The 23,388-nt window shown below is 38.4% G+C and overlaps 1 protein-coding gene across 1 annotated transcript; it reads right to left on the bottom strand.

Moving 5' to 3' along the window:
• Window positions 1–3,710: 3,710 nt before the first annotated feature.
• TDRD15 (tudor domain containing 15) lies at window positions 3,711–9,737 on the bottom strand (the record flags this gene model as incomplete). Its single annotated transcript, XM_082305498.1, has 1 exon — window positions 3,711–9,737. The coding sequence occupies one exon, from the start codon at window positions 9,735–9,737 to the stop codon at window positions 3,711–3,713; it is 6,027 nt and encodes a 2,008-aa protein (XP_082161624.1).
• Between the last annotated feature and the right edge of the window lie 13,651 nt (window positions 9,738–23,388).

Below are 23,388 nucleotides of genomic sequence, written 5' to 3'. Positions count from 1 at the left end.
TCTGTAAGAGCCATATAAGCAGGTGTCTTAAAAATCCACAAATTACCTTGTGTAACAGGGATATTTGCACCCCTTTAATTGAAATACTTCTTACAGAAAGACTGCAAGTCTGGGACAACAAGTAGGTAAGCATACATATTCTCAAGAATAATTACCCCTTCAGATTTACGCAATTGGCCAACATATGAGCGCTCTGTTATAGATAGTTGGTGAAAGAGCCAAGCACACTGATGGGTCTACAGCAAAGGCATGTACAAAACAGAAGAAATTGCACAGACACACATCCTCCCCCTGCCTTCCAGTATCAGGTAAGCTTTATGGAACATTATAGAACACCAGAACATTAGAAAGACATCTAAACAATCTTTTTAATACAGTTTAAGTGTTCAGCAATGCACATCTTTAAAAGTAAATCATGGAAAATGTTTCTCAAAGTAACTGCATACAAATCTAAAAACATTTTAAGTAATGGTATTATAACAGTGTGCCTATCTGGCACGTTAGGCCTGGCTGCCTTTACAGAGCGTGCCAGCGAGAGTACATCTGACCAGCACAAAGCAGATGAAGGCTGAGCGTGGCATGCATCTTGTCCAGAAAGCTGTACAAGTCAGCAGGCAGAACGCCTGTGCCATTTGTACAGCATTCAAAAGCAAACCTTGATTCAGCGCAAGTAGATACAATCCACTCCACAGCTGCTGGCCTAGAGGGCAAGGACTGTTCCTTGGCACCATCCCACAAAGAACATACTGATGTACCTTCAGATTTTTTCCAATGCATTCACCAGCCAAAAAGACACAGAAAGCTTCAAAATATTCAGAATGACTTAGGCAAAGCAAGTTATACACAGAAGATAACCATTTTATTATTCGTGTCAAAAAGGCAGAATACTGAATACATCAGTATACCCGGGAACATTTTTAATTCCAAACAAATGCAACCAGTTCTCTATGACTTTCATGGACTTAAAATAAAAAATAAAAATAATCAAGGTAATTGATGACAGAGTATAAACAAATACAGAAATACATTTAGGAAATAAAACCAAATGATAAGCAGTAGTTTCCAATTAAATTTTACCAAATCAATGTAGTGGTTTTGCTCAGAATTATGCTTGGCCAAAAACAAATAGGAAAATACACCTAAACTTCCAAATCGTAAATAAATGACAGCTTCTTGCAACTAGATTACAAGTATAGCCTCTCCTACTTACAAGAAAAATGGTGTTACAGCTGAGGTTGGGGACAGAAGTACACACCAAAGAAGGAAGACTGGGAATAAAATCCACAGCCAGACGTCCCAGCAACTTCAGCTAACAATTGTAACGTAATCTTACAAGGCACTTCTGAAAATCCGTATCAACAATGGCAACAAAAGACCTTCTCTACATTTACAGGTGCAGCGTAATCCTGAAAATACTTTCAATTATCTAGTTTTTACCTTAAGCACTTTGGGTTTCAGACCTTCAGAAAAGGAATTACTATCACAAGCTAGACTCATTATGAGTTGGAAATAAAACACACATTCTTGCAAATCAATCTAACATTTGTAATTTGCACAACATAAAAATAGTACACATGCAGCTGTTTATTTCTTCTTAATCATGCGTCACTTCTAGGCTCCATTTTGTAACCTTAGGTCAGCAGTGTTCTACAACTACATGCAAGTCAAAGCGCAATATACTTTACATTAGCAAAAAAAAAAAAAAATCTAAATTAAAATATGCAAGTTGTGTATTAATACTACACCAACGGGACTGGCATTTAGAGTATCCAGATGATCTTTAAAAAGACAGGACACCCAAACACCTGCTGTTCCAACTGAATGATAGCCCGAAGTTAGAATCGGTGATAATTAATCCTTAAGTGTCAGTGCCTCGACGTGAAAATTAAGTATTACTGGGCACTACAACTAACACAGCCCAGTGGAGTAAATGTAAAGCTATCACTCAACATGAGTAATGTTGCACAACACAACCTCCGCATTTTATTGTAAGAGCAAGCAGTATGTCAAATTATTGACAAAGAACATGCCAGTTAAGTCAAATTCTGCAATATAATAAAATTGTGCAATATAAAGAAAACAGTTAACAATCACAAATGGTTACAGAACAATCCTCTATTTAATAAATACATTAACGTAACACTTCTGATACTTTAGCCAATATTTACTTAAGAAATTTTATCTTATACATTTCTAATTTGTTACTAATGGGCATCTTTCGCTTATATGCTGAAAATATTTGCATGCTTTTTGAATAATGCACCAGCAGAGTTAACTTTGTAAAGATCAACTGGCATTGTCTTATCTCTGATTTATTCTAATTTCCTGGACATGTCTCTCTCCTTTAAAAAAATTAAATTCTGTTTTCCAGATAAAGCTTAGCGCTTTCAAGTTTTCACAGGAATTAAATACATCATGATATCAGGGGCGGGGTGGGGGGGATGGGCAGGGAAGATTGTTCTTAGATCTTATTTGCATCTAAAGATGCATTAGATGTATTGTCTATCATTAGGGATGTTTTCATTTAAATTCAAATAATCACAGGGCATACAAAGAAAACCCCTCACAGTTTAGGCCTCTTCAACCTTTACCTTTGTCCAAACAACTAAGGAAAGAGGCAGGGGAAAAAAATTAAATATAAAAAAAAAAAAGAAAAATCAGAGAAACACCTGATAAATTCTTATAATTTCAGAACCGTTACTGAAGAAAACAAACAAAAAAAAGTTCTAAGGTGTATATAGCATATCATCACTTTTCAGTTTTCCTGAAATTTCCTCCTCCTACAAAGAAGAAAAAAGGAAAAGGCTCTGAATGTTTCCCTTCAAGATACAAACAGACTAAGTGCATGGAGAAAACTTCCTCTCTGCATTTTGACAGATGGGTGGGGAGGATGGAGGGGAAAAATCAGGGGAACAACACACTCAGCACAGAGAACGACCCCAACTCTGATGCAATTCAGATACCAAGAGAACCTTGAGACAGGTCAATGGCATCTTTACACCAAGAGCTAACTGAGAACAGCTTAACAGGTGTCTCTCGCATAAATGGGGATCCAAGTTTTTGGCTTACTGTTAGTAAACTTTCTCCTAACGAGAGAAAAATAATTCACATGGGAACTTTGGAATTAGAAACACAGAGAAGAATATGCTTGGCATCTTTGTTTTCTGAGCATCCAAACCAAGGAGACACCACCACTGTAAACCAGATGTTACTGCAAATGAAGTTTTATATACATACACACATAAATTGTAAAAGCATTCTGACAGAAAGGTTTGCCAAAAACATGATTGTCTAAATAAATATAACAAGAGATCTTGGAGGAAAAAAATATGCCAAGTATAGTATCTGTATCTTTTTTTAATGCACTGAAGAAGTGTTTTCCTAACTGCAGTCTACTTATTATTCAAATAATTCTTTTGAAAGTATCTTCACACTGTCTTTCTAGACTGTGCAACATCAGAATCACAAGTCTCAACCAGCGCTTCTGGTAGCAGATTTACTCGGTATTAAGGCAATCTTACTTTTATCATCATAATGCTGGAAAAAAACAACTTCTTCACAATATTGTCCACTTTTTGCAGTTTTTCTTTTCTTTCAGTGTTATATGAACTCAGATCCTTTGTTAATGATATTCTAGCACCCACTTTACCAGATTTCCTTATCTGAAACTTTACCACAGATAGTGCTATGCTTTGGATACTTTTTTTGTTTCACTTCTTTGCTTTATTTCTGTCAGCAAAATAAGAGTTTTCATCATAATTATAATCTGGTTCACAAAGGGAAGCACAGTAACTAGAATTCGGACACTTAGGCTGCAAATCTGTTCCTTCTGATTTAATTCTGCCAACTGGAATGAGGCAGCACCTACTTCTAGAGTAGACTGCATGGCCAGCGGCAATTAAAGCATGAGCTAGATTGTTCTCCTCATACAGAATATCCACCTCTAATTTCATGTCAGAGCCATAGTGTTTAAAATGAAATATCAGACTTGGTTTACTAAGAAGCTTCTGAAACAGAAGTTTAGCTTCATCACTCCAGTATTCCCCCTTGGCAGGAACTGTATCATGTAAACAGCAAGAGTGCACCAAGCGTGGTAAGTAAGACAGACTTTCTGGAATAACTTTAAGTTTATGGGTATCACAGTAAGGGATGCTCTTCAGAAAGCCATAATCAATAAACTTAAGAACAACAGACTGACTTGTCACTTCACTAACTTCTGCCCTGTTCCACTGTTTGTCCAGTCCAAACTTGATCAAGCAGCTAGCACCAGGAGCCACTAGTTCTTTTGGCAAAGCTGGCAAGTCGTCAGGAAGGTCAGAGAGCAGCAAAGACAAGTTTTTCATGCAATCAAATAAGACTTCGAACTGGATGCAGAAGTTTGAAGGATCAGTAACTGCAGTTGCAAACCCAGGATACCTTCTGCCACTCTGCAGCAGCATCCATGTGATTGAATTTATCTTGAATGATGTATCAAACTCCTTACAGTTTGTATTACTGGATTTTTCTGGTCCAACAATAGTCTGACAATGACTTAAGATCTGGTTCAAATATTCCTGAAGCAGAATTTCGCCTATTAAAATATCTACTTCCCAGATATGAGAGGATTCCAAATATCTCAAAAACAAGATCCTTATTTCATGATCCAGGAGTGCATTTACTACATGGACAAATTGAATTTTCTTCAATTTTTTAAACCAAACCCATTTACAAAACACAGCTTGTTTAGGAATACTTTTAATCTTGTCACTGAGCATCTTTGCACTATTTAAGGACACCATCTCACACCTGCCGTAATCCACAAAAAAAACTAGCATTAACTTCTCCCTGACAAATTTCTTTATCACTTTTGATCGATACCACTTCAAGTTCCTTTCAGATTTTGTCATGCATTCCAATCCTTCTTCAATGTCATCCACTGTAAGAAAATCACTTCTTTGTGCTTCTTTGACAAGCATTATGTTTAACTCATGCAATATTTGCGAATTTCTAAGTAACTGTACATGAAATTCTCCACTCTCTGAAATATTAATTACTTCTGCTCCTTCTACCTGTCCCGAATTTAGATCTTGAGGAAGGACATTTAAGGGTGTTTTGGAAGTATTTTTCATCCGAATAGGCTTAGTTTTACTTTGACCACCTAAACTATTCCTAGATTTTCTCTCTTGAGGGTTACCATTTTTAACTAGAATTTGTTTTAGCCTATTTTCCTGATAATGTATTGGTGTGTTCTGCCACCTTATTCTGCCTTTTTTCTGCAGAAGGTCATCAGACATAGACTTTCCATCACAAATTACATCTACTTCCCACTGCTCTCCATGTTGCTGTAAGAACTTGCAAGCAACTGGCTTGTTATTTATTTCGCTTAGAAAATAGGAAGTACTTTCATTAGTCCAGCTTTCATCAGGAACACTCTTTACTCTGCTAAGGAAACAATGAACACTGAGCCTCGGCAAAGTTAAGAACTTTTTCTGAATCCTGAAGATTTTTGAAGGACTTACAACTGCTGCGTTACCATAGTCAATGAACTCTACCTCAAAGGAGTTTCCTGATTGCAGAGTTTTAATAACTGCTCTATAGTAAAAACAATCACTGTCATGCTCTGCTACAATGAGATCCCCTACCATGAGCTCATCTAAGGTATCTTCATGACCTATATTCACCATGCTTTCATTTAATTCTTCTGCTAGTTGTATTATTAAGTTTTCATCCTCTGCAAGTTGAACATAGAAACTTGATGGACTATTCATATGAGAAATATACCCTGCTACTTCAGAACTCACCCGAATATCACGTTGAGGAAGACTGATTAATTTAGGTATATTTTTGTTACTCCGTTCCTGCTGACCTGTATAATTTAGTCTTTCATTATGATATTCAGAGAGAGCATTTACAGTTATTTCCTCTGAATTTAAAGTAGGATGAGAGAGTGAGTGAAAAGCAGGCTCTCCAACCAGAGGTTCCACTCTGTGCTCCAGAACAGCATTGACAGTATTTCCCAAACCTGGCTCTTGACTATCCTGTAAAGTTAGCGGTTTTGAGGACCCACTGTCCAACTTTTGTGTGCGACATGCAGTTTGCTCTTCACCTCCAAAATTCTGTCCAATATCTGTCTGATAATACTTATCATATACTCGGCATTTCACTTCAGTTTTCAATTTAACTCTTTCAGGACTTTTAACTGTTACTTTATTGATTTCTTTGCCATCTTCCATGTGATGTATCACTCCTACGTTACTTCCAACAAATTGTTCCGTATAATTTTTTGGTGCCAATTCTTTCAATATTTTTTCTTTAATTTTCTGACTTACTTTGAGCTGTCCATCATACAACTCCACAACAATCTGTCCATCTGATTCACAGGATACAACTACAGCCTTCAGCAGTTTACCAAGGAATGTTTCCTCAAACCATCTAGTAACTCCTGCTGGAATTTTTGTCTCCCTAAGATCTGACAGACAGCATTTAATAGCTTGCATGGGTGTGAACATTAGGTCAGTGGCAGAGTCTGGAATAGGCATCAACTGGTCTCTCTCTACCATATGCTTATTTCCAAAATCCACAAAGTCAGCACATAAATAAGATGTAGATTCCACAGGAAAAGCCAAAGCTCTATAAAAGAGACCATCTTCAAAATACCTGGCTATACATAATCTCGTATCGCTGGTATCATATTTCACATTATTTGACATTTTACTTATGGCACTAACCTTCTTCATCAATGCCTCTATAGTTGCAGTATTTCGATTAAGCTGACAATAGAATTTTGAAGGACTATGTATGTGAGTTATATAAACTTCCTCCTCACTTCCAGTTTTTATATTAAAAGATGAGTAGCAAAAACTGTACAGAGAACCCAAAGATGCAAGGTTTCTCAAATCAGTATGTTCAGACTGGGTAAGACCACGTTCGCTGAGGAACTCCTCTGCACTAATAAATGGAGTCTGTAAGTCAACTATATTGCATAAACAGTTGGGGCTTACAAGAATAAGAGCATAAATGATGCAAGTCAGGGGTCCTCTACAAGCAGAAATGAAGTCTTCAAAATGTCTACACACTTCTTCAGACCAATTAAGTGAGTCAATCTGTAAGGGTACATTTTTAAGTCCACATCGAAATGCTTGACTTTCCAGAGTAAGGAAATCTGGAAGAACAGCTTGAAGATCTTTAAGTAGAACTCTTTCCCGATAACCATAGTCTACAAAAACCACATCAACTTCGTTTGTGGATACTTGCTGCAGAACAGTTGCTCTGTACCACTTCCCATCTTTGGGACATTTAACAACACAGGCAACCTGTCCAGTTTTGTAAGGACTCGTATGCTCTTTATAGTAAGTCTGAATTTGTTCCATTAAGTTATTTAGCTCTGGCAGTTTACTTCGCAACTGACATGAAAAATCTGCTGGGGAAACAATGTAAGAACACACGACTTCAAAAACAGCTCCTGGTTTAAACACAAACTCTTTATAAAAGAATTTCTTCTCATGTACTGATTTACAGCTTTTAGAGATAGCACCTTTTCCAAAACAGGACAGCACAACAGATTCTTTCAGCACTGAAGGCACACTTAATGATTTTTCCTTCTGAAATATCTCTCTATCTCCAGGTACCTTGTTTTTATGAATATTACAGGTGCTCTGTGCTTTCATTTTTTTTTTTTTTAATTTGTGGTGATTCAGGGCTTGACTTTTTTTTGCCGAATTTAGAACAGAATCTGGTGTCTTTTCCCAGTATTCAGCATATCCAGCTTGAACCATACATGTGGCAACATCTCCTTGCTGCAAATCATTCTTATACTGCGCATTAACAATATACTTGTTGTTTTGCTTTCCAATGACATGAAGCAGGAGTAGTTTGTCAAACACAACCTCTTTGAAGAAATCAGTTTCCTTTTTAACCCAGACATCATCAACAGGGAACGTACAAGCAAGTGCACAACACACAGCTAAAGCTGGTAAATCAGAGAACTCGGGAAGCAATGTTTTCACATCATAACAGGGTACTGTATCTGTATTTCCATAGTCCAAAAAATAAACAGTAATATTTACATGAAGCACTTCAATGACAACACCCCGATAATAATGCATGTCTTTGCTATACCGGGCACAGCACAGCAATCCAGGTTCTGGGTTGTTAAGGACCATTTCATCAGCTCCACATTGGTTATATGCATCTGCAATATTTTTCATCAAGGCTTGAAATTCTTTCTGATATTCACATGTTTGAATCCAGAAGTCAGATGGATTTATGACATATACCACAAAAGCAGTATGGAAAGAATTAATTTGCATTTCTACTCTTTTGCAGCGGCTTAACAAAGAAATATCCCATTCAGGTAAGCAGGTTTTTGTATGTTTACTTCCAGTACAGTTCTTAAATGAATTGTATCTCTCATCACATGGTTTGTAGTTTACAGCAATACTTCTGATTTTTGTCTCCAAAAGCGAGACACATGCTGCAGCTGCCTTGTTCAGGTTTTCTGGATGCTTAACATTAATTCCAAGATTTTGATTTTGCAGCGTAACGTAATATAAGCGTTTAATGTCATTGAATAAATCAACATGGACACATACAGAAGTTTGTCCTATCAAGGCCTGTATAAGTTCTTTCAGCTGAATTTTTATTACTGTTTCATCCTGACTACCAAAACAAGACAGCGCACATGGAAATGAAGTCATTGGTAATGCCATGAACTCTACTTTAAGTTTCTGAACACAACTAGATGGCACAGCTTCAATATTGCCAAAATCCATAAACCAGACTTCCACATGGTCAGAGAGCAGCTGTTTTATCACTCCTCTATGCCACTGTCCATTTTGCCTTTTGGCAGCACAGAGTAGCCCTAAACTATCAAAAGATTTGTTATTTTCTGTACTGATAGCTTCATAGTACAAATGCATAGCTCCTGTCAAATCTTCCAGCTCTTTCTGCCATTTCTGTATCTGACAGTAAAATTTATTTGGGCTTACTGCAACAGTTATTTTTACATTTTCTTTACTGCCAACAGGTAGGCGTGGAAAGAGATCATCTGGAACTGGCCAAAAATCTGTTGGTTTCTCAGAATCACTGAAAGTAAGCAACTCCTTGAGTGGATACTTCTGTTGCAACAACTGTGGCACTCTCTTACAAACCATTTCTTGGGGAAACACTCTTAACGTTTCTACAATAAGACAAAATGAATCTCCATCAATAAATTTTCCTAACTGCAGTTCAAGAACATCACTAATGATCTTTGGTACTTCTAGAATAAACAGTTGGTATGGTATAACAGCTTTCACATGACCTGCAATCTGTAACCCTACCAGAGATGAAAAATAGTTAATAGCTTTTGGACCCCATTTTTCTCCAAGAGGAAGTATGCTTGCAAAAACACCCAAAACAGCCTTTGGAGGCAGCTGAAACAATTCATCGCAAGCAGAAGCAAGATGTGTTTCCTCAACTGCTAGCACTTGCCCAGTGTCTATAAGAAAAGCCTCACACATATTCTCTCTCTTTTCCAGAACTCTTCCTCTATGCCATTTTCCTTCTGTGTCTTCCACCAAACAAGATCCACCAACGTAAACATTATCTTTTACTTTGAATACACGTTGTATTTCATTTTGTAGTATGTAATAGTCAAGCTCACATCCTGCCTTGTATTGACCCTGGAACACTACAACCAAGCATTCAGGATGGCATTCTATGTGAGTTATCTTCAGATTCATATCTACTATGCTTGGTGAGGGAGTCAGAGATTCCATTCTGTCTGCAAAGAAAAGGAGTAACATCAGCCTGATAATTTTCCATATTTTTTCTTTGTCAACTAATTCCTTGCATGAAATTTGTTTTCAAAATGCTTTAACAGCATATTATCACACTTCTGGTTAAAACATATACTAAACATTTAACAACGTCATGTTTTATGCAACTGGGATACACTTGGCACAATTCTCTTGGTGAAGACATGTTCTAATAACGTCTGAAAAAAAAAAAGTACCCATGGACTTGCTCTTGTGGCTATACTAATTTTATCGCTTGAGAATAATTCATAATCAGAAAGCTGTTCCCAGAATAACACAGAGAATTAAAGATTGTATCAGAAAACTCAGGGTGGGGAAGGGGCGGGGGACACAGAACAACACAACACCGACATGCAGGGATGCAGGACAGGACAGACACCCAGGAAGATAACTATTTCTTCTCAAAGAAAAGTATTTCTGCTCAAAGAAAACAAGAGTGAAAAGCAATTCATGTCATTTATACAATTTCTGCTCATCTCACAAATATTACTTATATCCAGTGAATTTAACTGCAAATCTCACCAAAGGAAATCCAATTCAGTGTTTCATTGCACTGCACTTGCAGTTACAAGGAGAGTTTACCTGTGAAAGTATTTCCATTCTGTTTCTCTCTTTCTTTTTAATATGTGAATGACCAAGGACTCCTCTCCTACTCACCCTGCTTTTTCTGTGTAAATCACTTCTTCAAATCTATGACATCTTACAGCTCTGTGCTTTACTGTTTACTTAATCTGGCTGTCTATATGCTATCAGGTTTAACTGTAGCATATTTTAAGTTTTCGTAGTTGTAAAGACATACAGAACACATTATCTATGTCCAATATTTCTGCATTGCCCATCAACTATCAACTGTGCCAGGTATGTTTTGTACTGTCTCAACACTCCGATTGTGACAGTTTAAGTATTTTCAAACCCTTCAGATACTTCTCTGACCTTCATCTATAATCTGGTCTTCAAGATCAGCTTTCAGTTCCATTCAAATTTGTCAATGGATCTGTGATTTCACATTTTTTAAAAACGCTGCACATGCCCGTAATTTAATCAAGCAATTCTATGAAATAAACTGCTGTTCTAACAAAGTAATTAGGGGCATACCACATCTGTCAAATGCAAAGACAGCGGATAAACACACAAGGATAGACTGGACAAAGCATATGCTTGATATATGAATTTTTATGCAAAGCTGAAAGCGGAACTTTCAGTTTCAACTGAAAGTTATTAGTGCAAGGTCTTTCTCAGCCTGCAAAAAAATCTTCAACAGAACTGCCACGATGTCCTGGTTTCGGCTGGGATAGAGTTAATTTTCTTCCTAGTAGCTGGTGTAGTGCTGTGTTTTGGATTTAGTATGAGAATAATGTTGATAGCACACTGATGTTCTAGTTGTTGCTAAGTACTGCTTACACTAGTCATGGACTTTTCAGCTTCCCATGCTCCGCCAGGTGCAGAATAAGCTGGGAGGGGGCACAGCCAGGACAGCTGACCCAGACTGGCCAAAGGGCTATGCCATACCATATGACATCATGCTCAGCATATAAACTGGGGTGAGCTGGCTGGGGGGCAGTGATCCCTGCTCAGGGACGGGCTGGGCATCAGTCAGCAGGTGGTGAGCAATTGCATTGTGCATCACTTATTTTGCATATTCTTTTATCTTTATTATTTTCTCTTCCTCTGCTGTCCTATTAAATTGTCTTTATCCCAACCCATAGGGTTTACCTTTTTTTTTTTTTTTTTTCTTTTTTCCAATTCTCTCCCCCATCCCAAGGGAACCAGAGGAGGGGGAGCGAGCAGCTGTTTGGTTCTTAGTTGCCAACTGGGGTTAAACCACAACACACAGTAGTTTTTATCACAAGCATACATGAAGTAGCTAGTGATCATACAGTCTGATTCAGAGTAAATATTGATTCCTATCATTCTAGTTCCACAAAAAATAAAAATTAATAAAAAAAGTAAGCACTCCTACTGCAAAGCTTACCAGAACATCTCCGGCAGGAGGAGGAAACATACAGGACTTCTCAGAAAACAAACAAACAAAAAAAACCCCACCACCAGCCACCCAAAAAAGCCTCCCAGTAAAAGCAGTACCAAATCCAGATCTGACAAATACCTTCTTAAACAAGCCCCCGTTTTTCACTTCTCCTGGTAATAAAACAGAAAGCTAAATTCTGGCTTTTTTTTAATTAAAGAAAACGGACTTCAGGAAAGGGTTCTGTCTGCCTGGAAGAAACATCTGATTGTTAGAGAGAATCAAGCTTTTGAAGGTGCACCACTGATGCTTTGGGCACTTTTTGGTTTTTTTCATTGAAACAAACTCCTGTTTGCAGAAACACATAACAAATGAAAACAATCTGTGCATCAACATTTGCTTGTCCGTTGTCACAGCCCAAATAACAGCATCACACTGATACAGTCACATTTCTACAGTTTAAAAAATGACCTTTTGCTTTTTACTCACCTATATGCGAGTTAGGATTTATTCGTTCAGAACACATCTTTAGAAAACTCGGCCGCCTTATTAACAACTCTGGATCTCTCTACAACGAAAGACGACAGAAAAATAATGAGAAAAATATATGTAAACTAAATTTTTGTACTACTTCTCTAAATCCTCTTCCTGCCCAACAAACACACCCTGGAAGAGTTCCTCATACCCAGTTTAATTACAATGTTAAGATTTCAAAAAACAAAATTACAAAACTAAATCCACCTGCCTAAAACCATGGTAAGGCCATTCTTTCTTCACTGCAGTTCAAAAAACACACCAGTCAGAAGAACACTACACAGATAACCTACCACCTACATTCTAAGCAAGAGGTGTCACACATTTGTTTGCAATCCATCAGCCAACAAAATCTATATTCTATGATGCAGTAATACCACACAAACTTACATAATAATAAAAGGGCTTTTAAATGCAACCAAATGCAGGGGACAAGCGACAGCTTAAGGCATCTGCGCTGCCCTCCAAAGCAGCAGCTCTGACCGGGGCTGTCTGAAGCCCCAAGCAGCGCTCGCCTGAGGAGCAGAGAACAGAGCCGGGCTCGACAAGGCACAGACCGGCGGGCGGGCGCTACTGCCCCCAGGCGAGACTGGAAAGCGAAGACCGCCAGCCTCCAGCAGCAGCTTCTTTACCACTCATAAGCGCGAAAGCGACATGTGAGAGCCGTAACTGCCAGAGCACGGTCATTTTACAGCACCCCGACTCCGAGGCAACAACGAACCACCCACTGCCGCCGCTCACCCCGCACTGACAAAATGGCGGCGCGAAGCCCCGCGCCCACACGCTGTTGAGCAAGGCGCACGCGCTGTCACACTACGGAGACTTAACCGGCTCTTCGGTGGCGAATGGGGGGGGGGGGCGGGGGGCTTCAGGTTGATTGGCGGGAGCGCCCAGCCAATCGGCACGGCCCAGTGGCAGAGGTGCCGCCTCCATCTTGGGCTGAGGGCAGGCGGGTGAAGCGCTCGGGCTGGGGCAGCGTCCCGCCTTTCTGCCTGTGGGTAGTCTGTCTAGTTCGTTTTCCTTTTGGAGTTGGGCTTTTTTTGTTTGGTGGGTTTGGGGTTTTTGTTTGTTTGTTTTGTTTGGTTTTCCTTTATGCTTGCACTTTGTAGCTGTCTGTTATTGATAAGGTGGTCTCTAAGCTTTATAAAAGGTGTCTGTGGGTCACTGAATTTTCTGGAGCTATCAAAACAGGATTTGAGAGCTCTTATTCTTTCCCATCATCAGGAAGAAATTCTCCAGGCTGGGAGGAGTACATCTGAACTGGGTGCTAAGAGCTGCTCCGCTTGCTTTTGTGTGCAAGTCTGGGGGTGGTTTTTTGTTTTGTTTTTTTACTAAGAATATACCCTTAGTGAGGTGGTCACAATAAGGAAACTTGGTATGAAGCATAGTCCTACAAATGTCAACAGATGCTGGTTTATCTATAACTGATTTTACTCTTTGGAATGAGTTCATATGTGTATAATAGTTTCTAAGGGTTTACATTCAATTTTTACATTTTTTTTTTCCACTGGTCAGGATTGCTTCATCATAGCTATGCTTTGCAAAGTTGGGAGAGAGAAAAGTTGCTTTTGCAATTCTTAGAGATAGTAGTAATCTCCAAATACAGCTATTACATTGAAGTCTGGATAATATATGTTTAAAGTGATATTGTACCTACTTGAATTAACCCTAAAATTTACAGGAGTTCTTAATTTCTTAGGTAAGCAGTCATGTTTGTCATGTTTAAGCTTTTTTGTGAGCTACTTAGAAGAAAGGTTGTACAGGGGTATCCCTGATACTTTTAGCTTTATATTTCTGGACAAAATGTCTAGTTTATTCTTGATTTCTTACGTTGGACAACATGATTCCACTACTGGCAGGTTACTTTGGAAGACAGAGTTTTGCCTAGTCTGTTTACTTCTTTAAGAGTAAATAAGAATATGTACTCATTCTGAACTATAAGGTTGTTTACTTTCTTCCACAATGTAATGCATTAATGTCCGGTGCATTCTCTCTATACCCCAGTCTTCCCATTTTGAACTTGCACACACACAGGAAATGGCCTCAAGCTGCGCCAGGGGAGGTTTAGGTTGGATATTAGAAAAAAACTTCTTCACCAAAAGGGCTGTCAGGCATTGGAACAGGCTGCCCAGGGAAGTCATTGAGTCCCCATCCCTGGAGGTATTTAAGAGAAAGGTAGATGTGGTGCTCAAGGACATGGTTTAGTGGTGGACTTAGCAGTGTTAGGTTAACGGTTGGACTCGATGATCTTAAGGGTCTTTTCCAGCCTTAACGATTCTATGATTCTATTCTATGCACACACACACCCGCAACATGCTATTAAGCCTGTTTCAGCTTTTCTCCCCCCCCCCCCCCGCCAGGTAACAGCAATATGCTTCAGGGTTTAGGCATACATACTTCTCTTTAGGCAGCTCCTCCAGAAGGCCTTCCCACAGAAAACATCTCGCCCTCACCAAGTACCTCTTACAGAAAGTGCAAACTTCAGCAAGCTTCTGAAGTCTTACAAGTAAATGAGTTTGTGACATAAGAAGTCTGGAATGGTAAGTAATTTAGCAGCTTAGTATATGCCACACTTTCTTTTTTTCTTTTCCCCTCCATATGACTGTTTACCTGCAGATACTGTGTTTTGTATTGATGTACTTATTGGGCTTAAATGGGCTGTCTTTTAAGACTATTCTAAATGTACATTTCCTTGAATATACATCTTATTACAAGAGAACTGTTTTAAGGAGATGGACATCCAGTGTATCTAAAGACTTTGGAAATCCTTACAAAACATCTGAGCACACTTGTGTCACTTCTAATAAAAAAGATAGAATACCAGTATACTTAGCATAGTGATAGACTGATGAAAACCTTGTAATATGGAAATTTTCCCTTGTCTAAGGTGTTTTGAAGCTCTGACTAAATGCATTTGTGTAGTTTTACTCAGTGTTAGATGATCAGATTTCACATCTATAGAAACTCCATTAGCCTCATTAGGCAGAGTTATGTAAGAATGGGCTTCTTTATAGAGAGGAAAGATAAGACCAAATCTTTTAAAGAAGTTACATTCTTGCAAGATTAAAACCTCAGACTGAAATATAGAACCCAAGGTAGGCATCTTGCATCCTCTACAGAGTGAAGGGAGAGTGCTGCCTCAGAACAGCAATTTGGAAGACTCAGGTACTAGCAGGTACTAGGTAAGGAGCAGTCTTGAGCTTATATGTACTAAATATTACAAAGGGATATGGAGTATGGCTATGTTTTTTATGGCCTGTAATTTAGGCTGAAGTCAGTCCTGTTCTGCCTACAGTCCAAAACTCACTCCTGAAGGCAGAGTGCTACCACTGCTTTTTTAAAGGCACTAAGATCCACATTTTTTCATACTCAAATCACAGCGGTGATACCATCTGTAATACAGTAATCTTACGGTTAGAGCAGTCAGAAATGGATTCTTGCAGTGTGAGTGAGTTTAAAAAACGTGTACCACTTCCTTGCAGTGTGCCTTAACCATGGGCAGTTAGGCATGGTGGAATACAGTGTGTCCCTCTTGTCTGAAGCTTTGCTACTATGGGGCAGGGGTGGCGTGGGGGGAGGAAAAACAAAGGCGTGACCAGACAATCTGTCAGGGCCAATTGGATTCTGGAGCTTTCTTGCCTTTTTCTGGAAGGAGATAAGAGCTTTTTTTCTGTTTGTGCCTTTGTTACAGAATTTCTTTGCAGTTTACATCGTTTCAGCCAGTGAAAGAATTATGCCTTTTCTGACATAGCGTGGGGTTTTTGGTAGGTCTTTGGTTTGCTCAAGAGTTGTATGTGTTTTGTTTGTTTCGTTTTGTGTTGGTTTTTTGTTGTTTTTTTTTTTTCCCCCCAGGCTTGATATCTACATTGGAAAGTGTCAGGTATGCATGAAGCACTGCCAAATCTCAGAAGCGAGCTCCTCCAATAACATTTGAGACTTAAAGAGTCACTATAGGCCATTGTAAGTGTTCAGGAAGCACATAACAGCCAAAAGCAGAAATAGCAGTGTTGCGATGTCCCAGAGCATCCCTGTAGTGTACTTAGCAAACTTGCAAAACCTATTCAGTGTTTACATTTGAATTGCGAATGTCTTAAAATATTGGTGAAACTACACATTCCACACTGATTAGAACTAAATCTCAAGGGGTTTTCCCAGCTTTGTTTACTGCGTAAGTAGTACAACCAAGTCTGAGTTTTCATCTTTTCCACTTTATTGATCTTTACAAATTTTGTATTGCTGTTATTCCCACAAAAAGCTATGTTTTCCTTCCTTGTTGTTATTGTAATGAAGCCATTAAATATTTTTGCTCTTTATTCCAGTACGGAAGGTTAACAAACTCTAGTAAGTTTATTTTCCATTGACAGAAATAAAATACAATTAAAAAAGAATTTTGATGTGTGAGGCTTTACTCTCTTAACAAATCTTGACTGAGACGAAACTCCTGAAGTGCGCCTCAAGTTGGTTTCTGTCTATATCAAACTACTGAACAAGGTGGTACTTCATGTGTTCCAAAATATGTCTCTGTATGTCCACTCAGGAATGTTTTCTGATCTGGAAAATTTTGCTATGACTGTTGTATATGCCTGAAAAATAGTTAATGGAAACCTAGAACTTTTCACTGAAAAAGCCTTCGGTGCTCATGGAATGCAATGTCTGTTTATACCCATTTTTATTCTGTAAGAGATGGTGGTCTGTTTCTTTCAGTACACTTCCATGTAAGATTTCTTGTGAAGGAACGGATACTAGTTTTCCTTGTAGATTCAAGTGTAGTATAAAGAAAGTAAAAGTATTCTTCTACTACAGTTCAACAGAATATCGTAAAGGAAGCTCTACTGCCAGCTGTCTGCCAGGAAGTAGAACATAGCACTGTGTGAGTAAGCACCTATTTTGAAATCAGGTAATGAATAACTAATTGCAGTTAGAGCTAACTTCCAACACTTAGGAAAATTGATTTTGAGGGGAGGGAACATAAGGCTTTGTTGTAAAAACTAAGGGGGATACTGAAACATATAACCCAAAGAATGGCTTTTGGGTAACATGGACATTCATCTCCCAGTCTGAACACCAACAGTAGTCTGCAGCCTTCCTAAAGTATTCTTGGCAGGTGGTAAATATGTATTTGCTTTGATTTGGGCAGTGGGAAAAAAAACAGAGAAACATTGCAAGCAGTAGGATACCATATAATAAGAGGAGAGGAATTATCAGCATCTTTTCTTCTGTTTGAGTTTTAAAATAAAAGTGAGCCTTAGTGAATTCCTTGGGGGGGAGAGGGGGCAATGGGTAACCACCTACCTCCAAGGAAGGCAAGAGGTACAGATTACAAGAGGATTGGAGTATGTGCTGGTTTTGGCTGGGGCAGAGTTAACTTTCTTCACAGTAGCTAGTATGGGGCTGTGTTTTGGATTTGTGCTGGAAACAGTGTTGATAACACAGGGATGTTTCAGTTACTGCTGAGCAGTGCTTACACAGAGTCAAGGCCTTTTCTGCTTCTCACCCCACCAGCGAGTAGGCTGGGGGTGCACAAGAAGCTGGGAGGGGACACAGCTGGGACAGCTGACCTCAACTGACCAAAGGGATATTCCGTACCATATGATGTCATGCTCAGCATATAAAGCTGGGGGAAGAAGAAGGAAGGGAGGGACATTCCGAGTTAACGGCGTTTTGTCTTCCCAAGTAACTGTTACGCATGGTGGAGCCCTGCTTTCCTGGGGATGGCTGAACACCTGCCTGCTGATGGGAAGCCGTGAATGAATCCTATGTTTTGCTTTGCTTTGCTTGCGTTTGCAGCTTTTGCTTTACCTATTAAACTGTCTATCTCAACCCACAAGTTTTCTCACTTTTCTTCTCCTGATTCTCTCCCCCATCCCACTGGGGGGTAGTGAGCAAGTGGCTGTGTGGTACTTAGTTGCTAGCTGGGGTTAAACCACAGCAATGGAGGAACAGGGTTTAAGACTTAATCTTCTCCTTAATTTTTCCTTCCTGGGTGACTAAACAGCTCAATGTTCATAATGCTGGTTCTATGCACTGTACGCTAACTGGAATTAATCCCATTCTGAAGCACCTGACTTCCACGAAGAGTTATGTAGAGATCATAACCGCTTAGGTTCAACACGGGAGGAGAAGAAGAATTAAACAATGCATATCCTGCTTTTAATCCCCATGACTGTTCTGGCATCTGTCCTTAGTATTACTAAAGTTGTTTTTGAATATTAATATCATAAAACTGTTACTAAAATAGATAACTGTTACACTTTTTCATTTTTAGGAAGGACAGTCTGTCATAACAAAGTACTTTGAAAATGTCTGCTATGGGATTTGATTAGGTCATGACACGCTAAAGGGTATGGGCAGAGGAACTTACACTCCATTGCTTAGTTCCATCCCTTTCCAGCATGTGTTGTGTGCAAACCTGAAAATACATGAGTGTTTTTTTTGTTGCCAGAAACACTTTTTATTGCATGTAATCAAATTGCTTTTCTAAAAGGCACTGCAGCATTCCTTGTAATAGCATTTGTGCTTCTTTTAAATAAATAGCTTTGAAAGGGAAGATGAATGTAACACAGAAGTACAAGTGAGTGGCAACAGCAGAAATGCAGGACATTTCAGAGTTCTAAAAGTGAAGAGTGAAAGCACCTCTACCTAAGATAAATCTCACAATAAATGGATCATTTTTTCCAGCTTAGGTAAGCCCAGATTTATTGTTTAAATTATGACATTTACATTAGAAGTAGGGGATATAAAAATAATCACATCATTCTCTGAACTTTTCCTGAAAAAAATGGTGTCTCTTCAGAACCTTTCACACTACAAGATCTGTATAACACTTTTTTTTTTTTCCCTCTGAAGTCCATCCAAGAGGTTTGCTGGTTTTTGTAGTATTCAACAAACTTGAAAAACAATAGAACTCAAAATAGTCATCTCAAAACAAAAGTTTGTGCACTTTTTCCTATTTTGTCTTCGAAAGCGTGTCCTCGATGAGTTCTTAGTTTGTGTTTGTTAACTTGGGCGATAGCCGCTAGGTGGCAGGAATAACCACGAGTTTAGCTGAATGCTTGGAAATATGGTTGTGTTACTTCAGTAGAAGGAGCACAGGAGCGATTAATGCAGTTTGACCTGTAATGAAATATGAGGATGCGTGTGCTGTAGAGTTTCACTAGAACGGTCATCACATTAATCACACCATCTGAAACCACTTTAAGAGTTTTAAGGTAACCTGAGCTAACTCTTGAAGTATTTTCAATCTATTTACAGTACCTATCTACTCAATATGCAGTCAAAATTTCATTTCAAATATTTTACTAGATCACATGTCAATCTTACCACCAGTAATTTTTTTTTAAATTATGTTAATATCATCACTTATATGAAATTAGTTATTAACTCGGCAACTTACATATAAAAAGCAGAGGGTAGAAACGGCTTTTACGAAATAGTTTCAGCAGTAGACAATAGTTGTTGTTGCTTCCTAAAATACACATTGCACATTTCAGTGGCACTAAGTGTCAGAGCAGAGAGAAGATATGCCCATTACATCAGAAGATATGCCCATTTTACAGCTGAAAGAACAAATTGAGACTTGTTAAACAATGGGACAAAGCAGAAGGTAGAATTTTCTGTTAATTAGGGCCTCCCAAAATAGATGGTTTTACCATACAGACTACACCATACCAGTACAGCTGTGCAGATGCAGACCCAGTATCAGTGATGAAGTTGAATTTCTCTGCTGTGCAATTTGCATGGCACTGTGTGGTAAGGTCACGCCACTATGTCATCTTACACATCGATTAGGCCCGTAAGGCAGAGCTGTACGTAAGAAGACCCTGCACTGTATCTGCTGCGTCGGATAAGAGAATGTCAGGCTCCATCTGCATTAGCAATTCCTGGGGCACAACCAGAGTGGATCTGTAAAGTTAAATGATTGGTGCTGACCCAATATTCAAGTCAACAGATTTTGAGGGAGGGAGGATTATTTAAGACTAGCTCTAGTGAAGTCACATGGACTGGATGTCAGCTAGCATTTGAAAAGCATTTTTTGAGTTAGTTTCATTCCAAAGAACTCATTTGTGGTCAGTGGAATAGGTCTGCAGTGCTGATTAAAGCAGGGTAAATGGGAATGGTAGGGAAATTCACCTCCTGTTCTAAACTAAAACTGATGTAAAAAAACCTACAGGGAAGCCAGACTTAGGCACTCTGTGGGTAAATTTCCAGTTCTTCAGCATGGCAATGAATGACCATAGAGGAAAAGGAGTAACCATCTTCAGAATAGAACTTTAATAATTTCAGTTCTTTACATTCAAATAGTTCCTTTTTGCATAATAAATACTATATTTCTAAAGATCTATAGATCAAAAAGTTTGCTTGCCTTTTTTTTTTTTTTAATTCTGAAATTAGTTTATTCTGAGGGGGAAAAGGAAGTTGGATATGCAATTCAATTCTGTCATTAGAAATATTGAATAATATTTCCGATGAGTGGTGGAACGAACTATTGCATGTAGTGATGGTGGGTGAGCTAATTGAATTGTGAGTCATGAAATCACAGGAACTAAGAGGTGGAAAAAGACCTGTTAAATCATCTAGTTGTCTGTGAAGAGACAAACCGAATGATCTAATAGGTTTTTAACATTATTCATTTCTATGGTCCATATCGATTAACTAAGTTCTGGCCCCAACGCTACAAGCTGTATGTGAAGAAAGAGCCACAGTCTCTTGCAGAGTTTAATGAACACCATGGGTGTCTGTAGAGGTACACATTTTGGATTATGCAGATCTGACGGCACTTGTGTGGTCTTAATTCATAGTCACTTAAAATCTTAGCCAACCTGTTTCTGAATTTCACGCATGCAAGTAAAAATCAAACTTCCCACACTCTCAACCAAAGAATGTTTTTTTTGCTCGGACACTGTCTATGCATGTGTCCACTGGATGCATAGTGTTTAAGGAACATAGTCTTACCTGGAATCTCTATGCACAATTTTCATTTAAATGTAAAAACATATGTTGGAAAAGAAAAAGACTTTGGTTGCTTAAGTTTCTCCATCTCATAGTTCAGGTTTATAATCTGTAAAAGGCCTTTTTATTTAGGAATGTTGAACATCTCTATTTCCCACTGTAGCAGTGCTCAGCATCTTTTTGAAGCTGACATCCGTGGTTTAAGCTAGTCCCATGTTTGTTTTTTCTTAAAAGCCTTACAATATTAGACTTCAGTGTTAATCATTATATACATCTTGTTAAATATTTTACATCTTGTCTCTGTTTACAAACAGAATGAGTTCTTTAAAATTCTTTTCTGGCATTTGTCATTGGCCATTTGTATGAAATTTGAAATTGCAGTGCAAACAATAGCAATGTTCATTACAACATATTCTTGTTTTTCATACTTTCAGCACAACCTGTCCTTTCATACTAGCACTCTCAGATGTTCTTATGTATGTGTGTGGCCTTTAGCACTAGTTCTGTTTTTAATGAATGACCAAATCCTACCTTAAGATAGGTAGAGGAAGTTTGCTGTGTACTGAGATATCTGCATATGTAATTTCATCCATTGAGAGATGAGTTTAGAAATAGATTTTAAGTTAAAATACCTTAAAACTACTTTCTCTCGTAAATTTTAGCTATTTATACAGCATAAAGCAAAAATATTTCTGCACTATGGTCTTTCAGACAATATACTGGAAAAGTATGATATACTACAGCAATTTTAATTGCTGCAGGGTGCTGATCCATCCTTGGAATTGAAGTACAGGATTTTGTCATCACATGTATTAAACGGGCAAAGACAGGCTGAAAATCACACCAGCACTGGGAGAAAATTTTGTCCTTATTGAAGTCAATGGCAAAACTCCCATTGAATTCACGAGCGCAAGGATTTCACTCCATATATTTAAGCAACAAGAAAAGTATTTCATGTGTTACTAATATTGTGTGGAAAGTAAAAAACAGAAAGATTTTCAGTATCTGTTTGCCTTTTCATTGTTTGTGCTGCAGATTGGTTTTGATTCTCAAGTCTCTTAAAGCAAAAATGATACATAGGTAGTTTTCACTTTAAGGATTTGCTTGCACCGTCAGACTTCCAGAAGTGCATCCCATGTGCCTGTCAGCATTTCATTGAATTTTTCATCTGTGAATTTGATTGTAGGATCAAGACTCCAAAGATGACGGTACCACAATTGAAAGATAGAATGTACTCAGTAGCATGATTTTTCATTTGAAATTCACTCCTGCTTGACCCAGAGCTTGGCCACATTCAGGAAATTATGTAAGTCGCACCTCCCGATCCAGACTTTGTGCTAAGCTCTTTTCCCAGCATTCAGTCTACTCTTTAAGTTTTCCCTTCTCTGTCATGTAAAGTGGTATTTCTGGGCAGGTGGAGATTTCTGCTTCATATACTTTACTTTTACTTGCAATCTAAGCCATATAAAACACATTCAGGCCTTGTACATAGTAGGTTTTTGGTACCAGCTCAACTGCCTTAGTGCAAAACCTAGTCCCCTTACACTCCACACAGATATGCTGAGGTTTACCAGTGCGTCGTACCTTGGTTTTAAAACAGCAACATCTAAACCAGTGGCTAAAAAGGCTGAATAAACATGGTTCCAAGTATTACCCTATGGATTTCCATATAAATTCTTATAACAATACTTTTTTTCTATACAGATTTCTTTATACAGTAACAGGGAACGTTCTAAACTAAGAAGTCATAAGGCATTGCTGCATATTGTTAAGTGTTTCACTTGTATGTTAAGAATAGATTCCAAATACTGAGACAGCCAGTCGTCTTCAAAATGAGCGCATGTCCAAGGGGCAGTTATGCACAGCTCATGTACAACCCATGCGTGCACAAAATGAAATTAACTCTCTGATTCCCACATACTGCTGAAGGTATATATCACCAAAGTGCTTGTACTCATGTTTTATATAATGCATGATCTTACCTTGAAATACTTACTGTGGTGAGACCAGCATTTAAGATAACCAGTATGCTCTTGAATAATAAATGATGATGACCTGCTAAGATTGCTACTGCTGTGTCTACAACATACAGAGGTAAATATGAGGTCAATAAAAGAAACCTCACATACAAATTACATTTACACTCTATAGATATTTTTTTCTTTC

The sequence above is a fragment of the Platalea leucorodia genome (genome assembly GCF_965183815.1).
Source record: "Platalea leucorodia genome assembly, chromosome: 3".
Taxonomy (NCBI): Eukaryota; Metazoa; Chordata; class Aves; order Pelecaniformes; family Threskiornithidae; genus Platalea; species Platalea leucorodia.
Note: the sequence above shows the minus strand (reverse complement) of the source record. Positions and strands in the feature narration are given on the sequence as shown.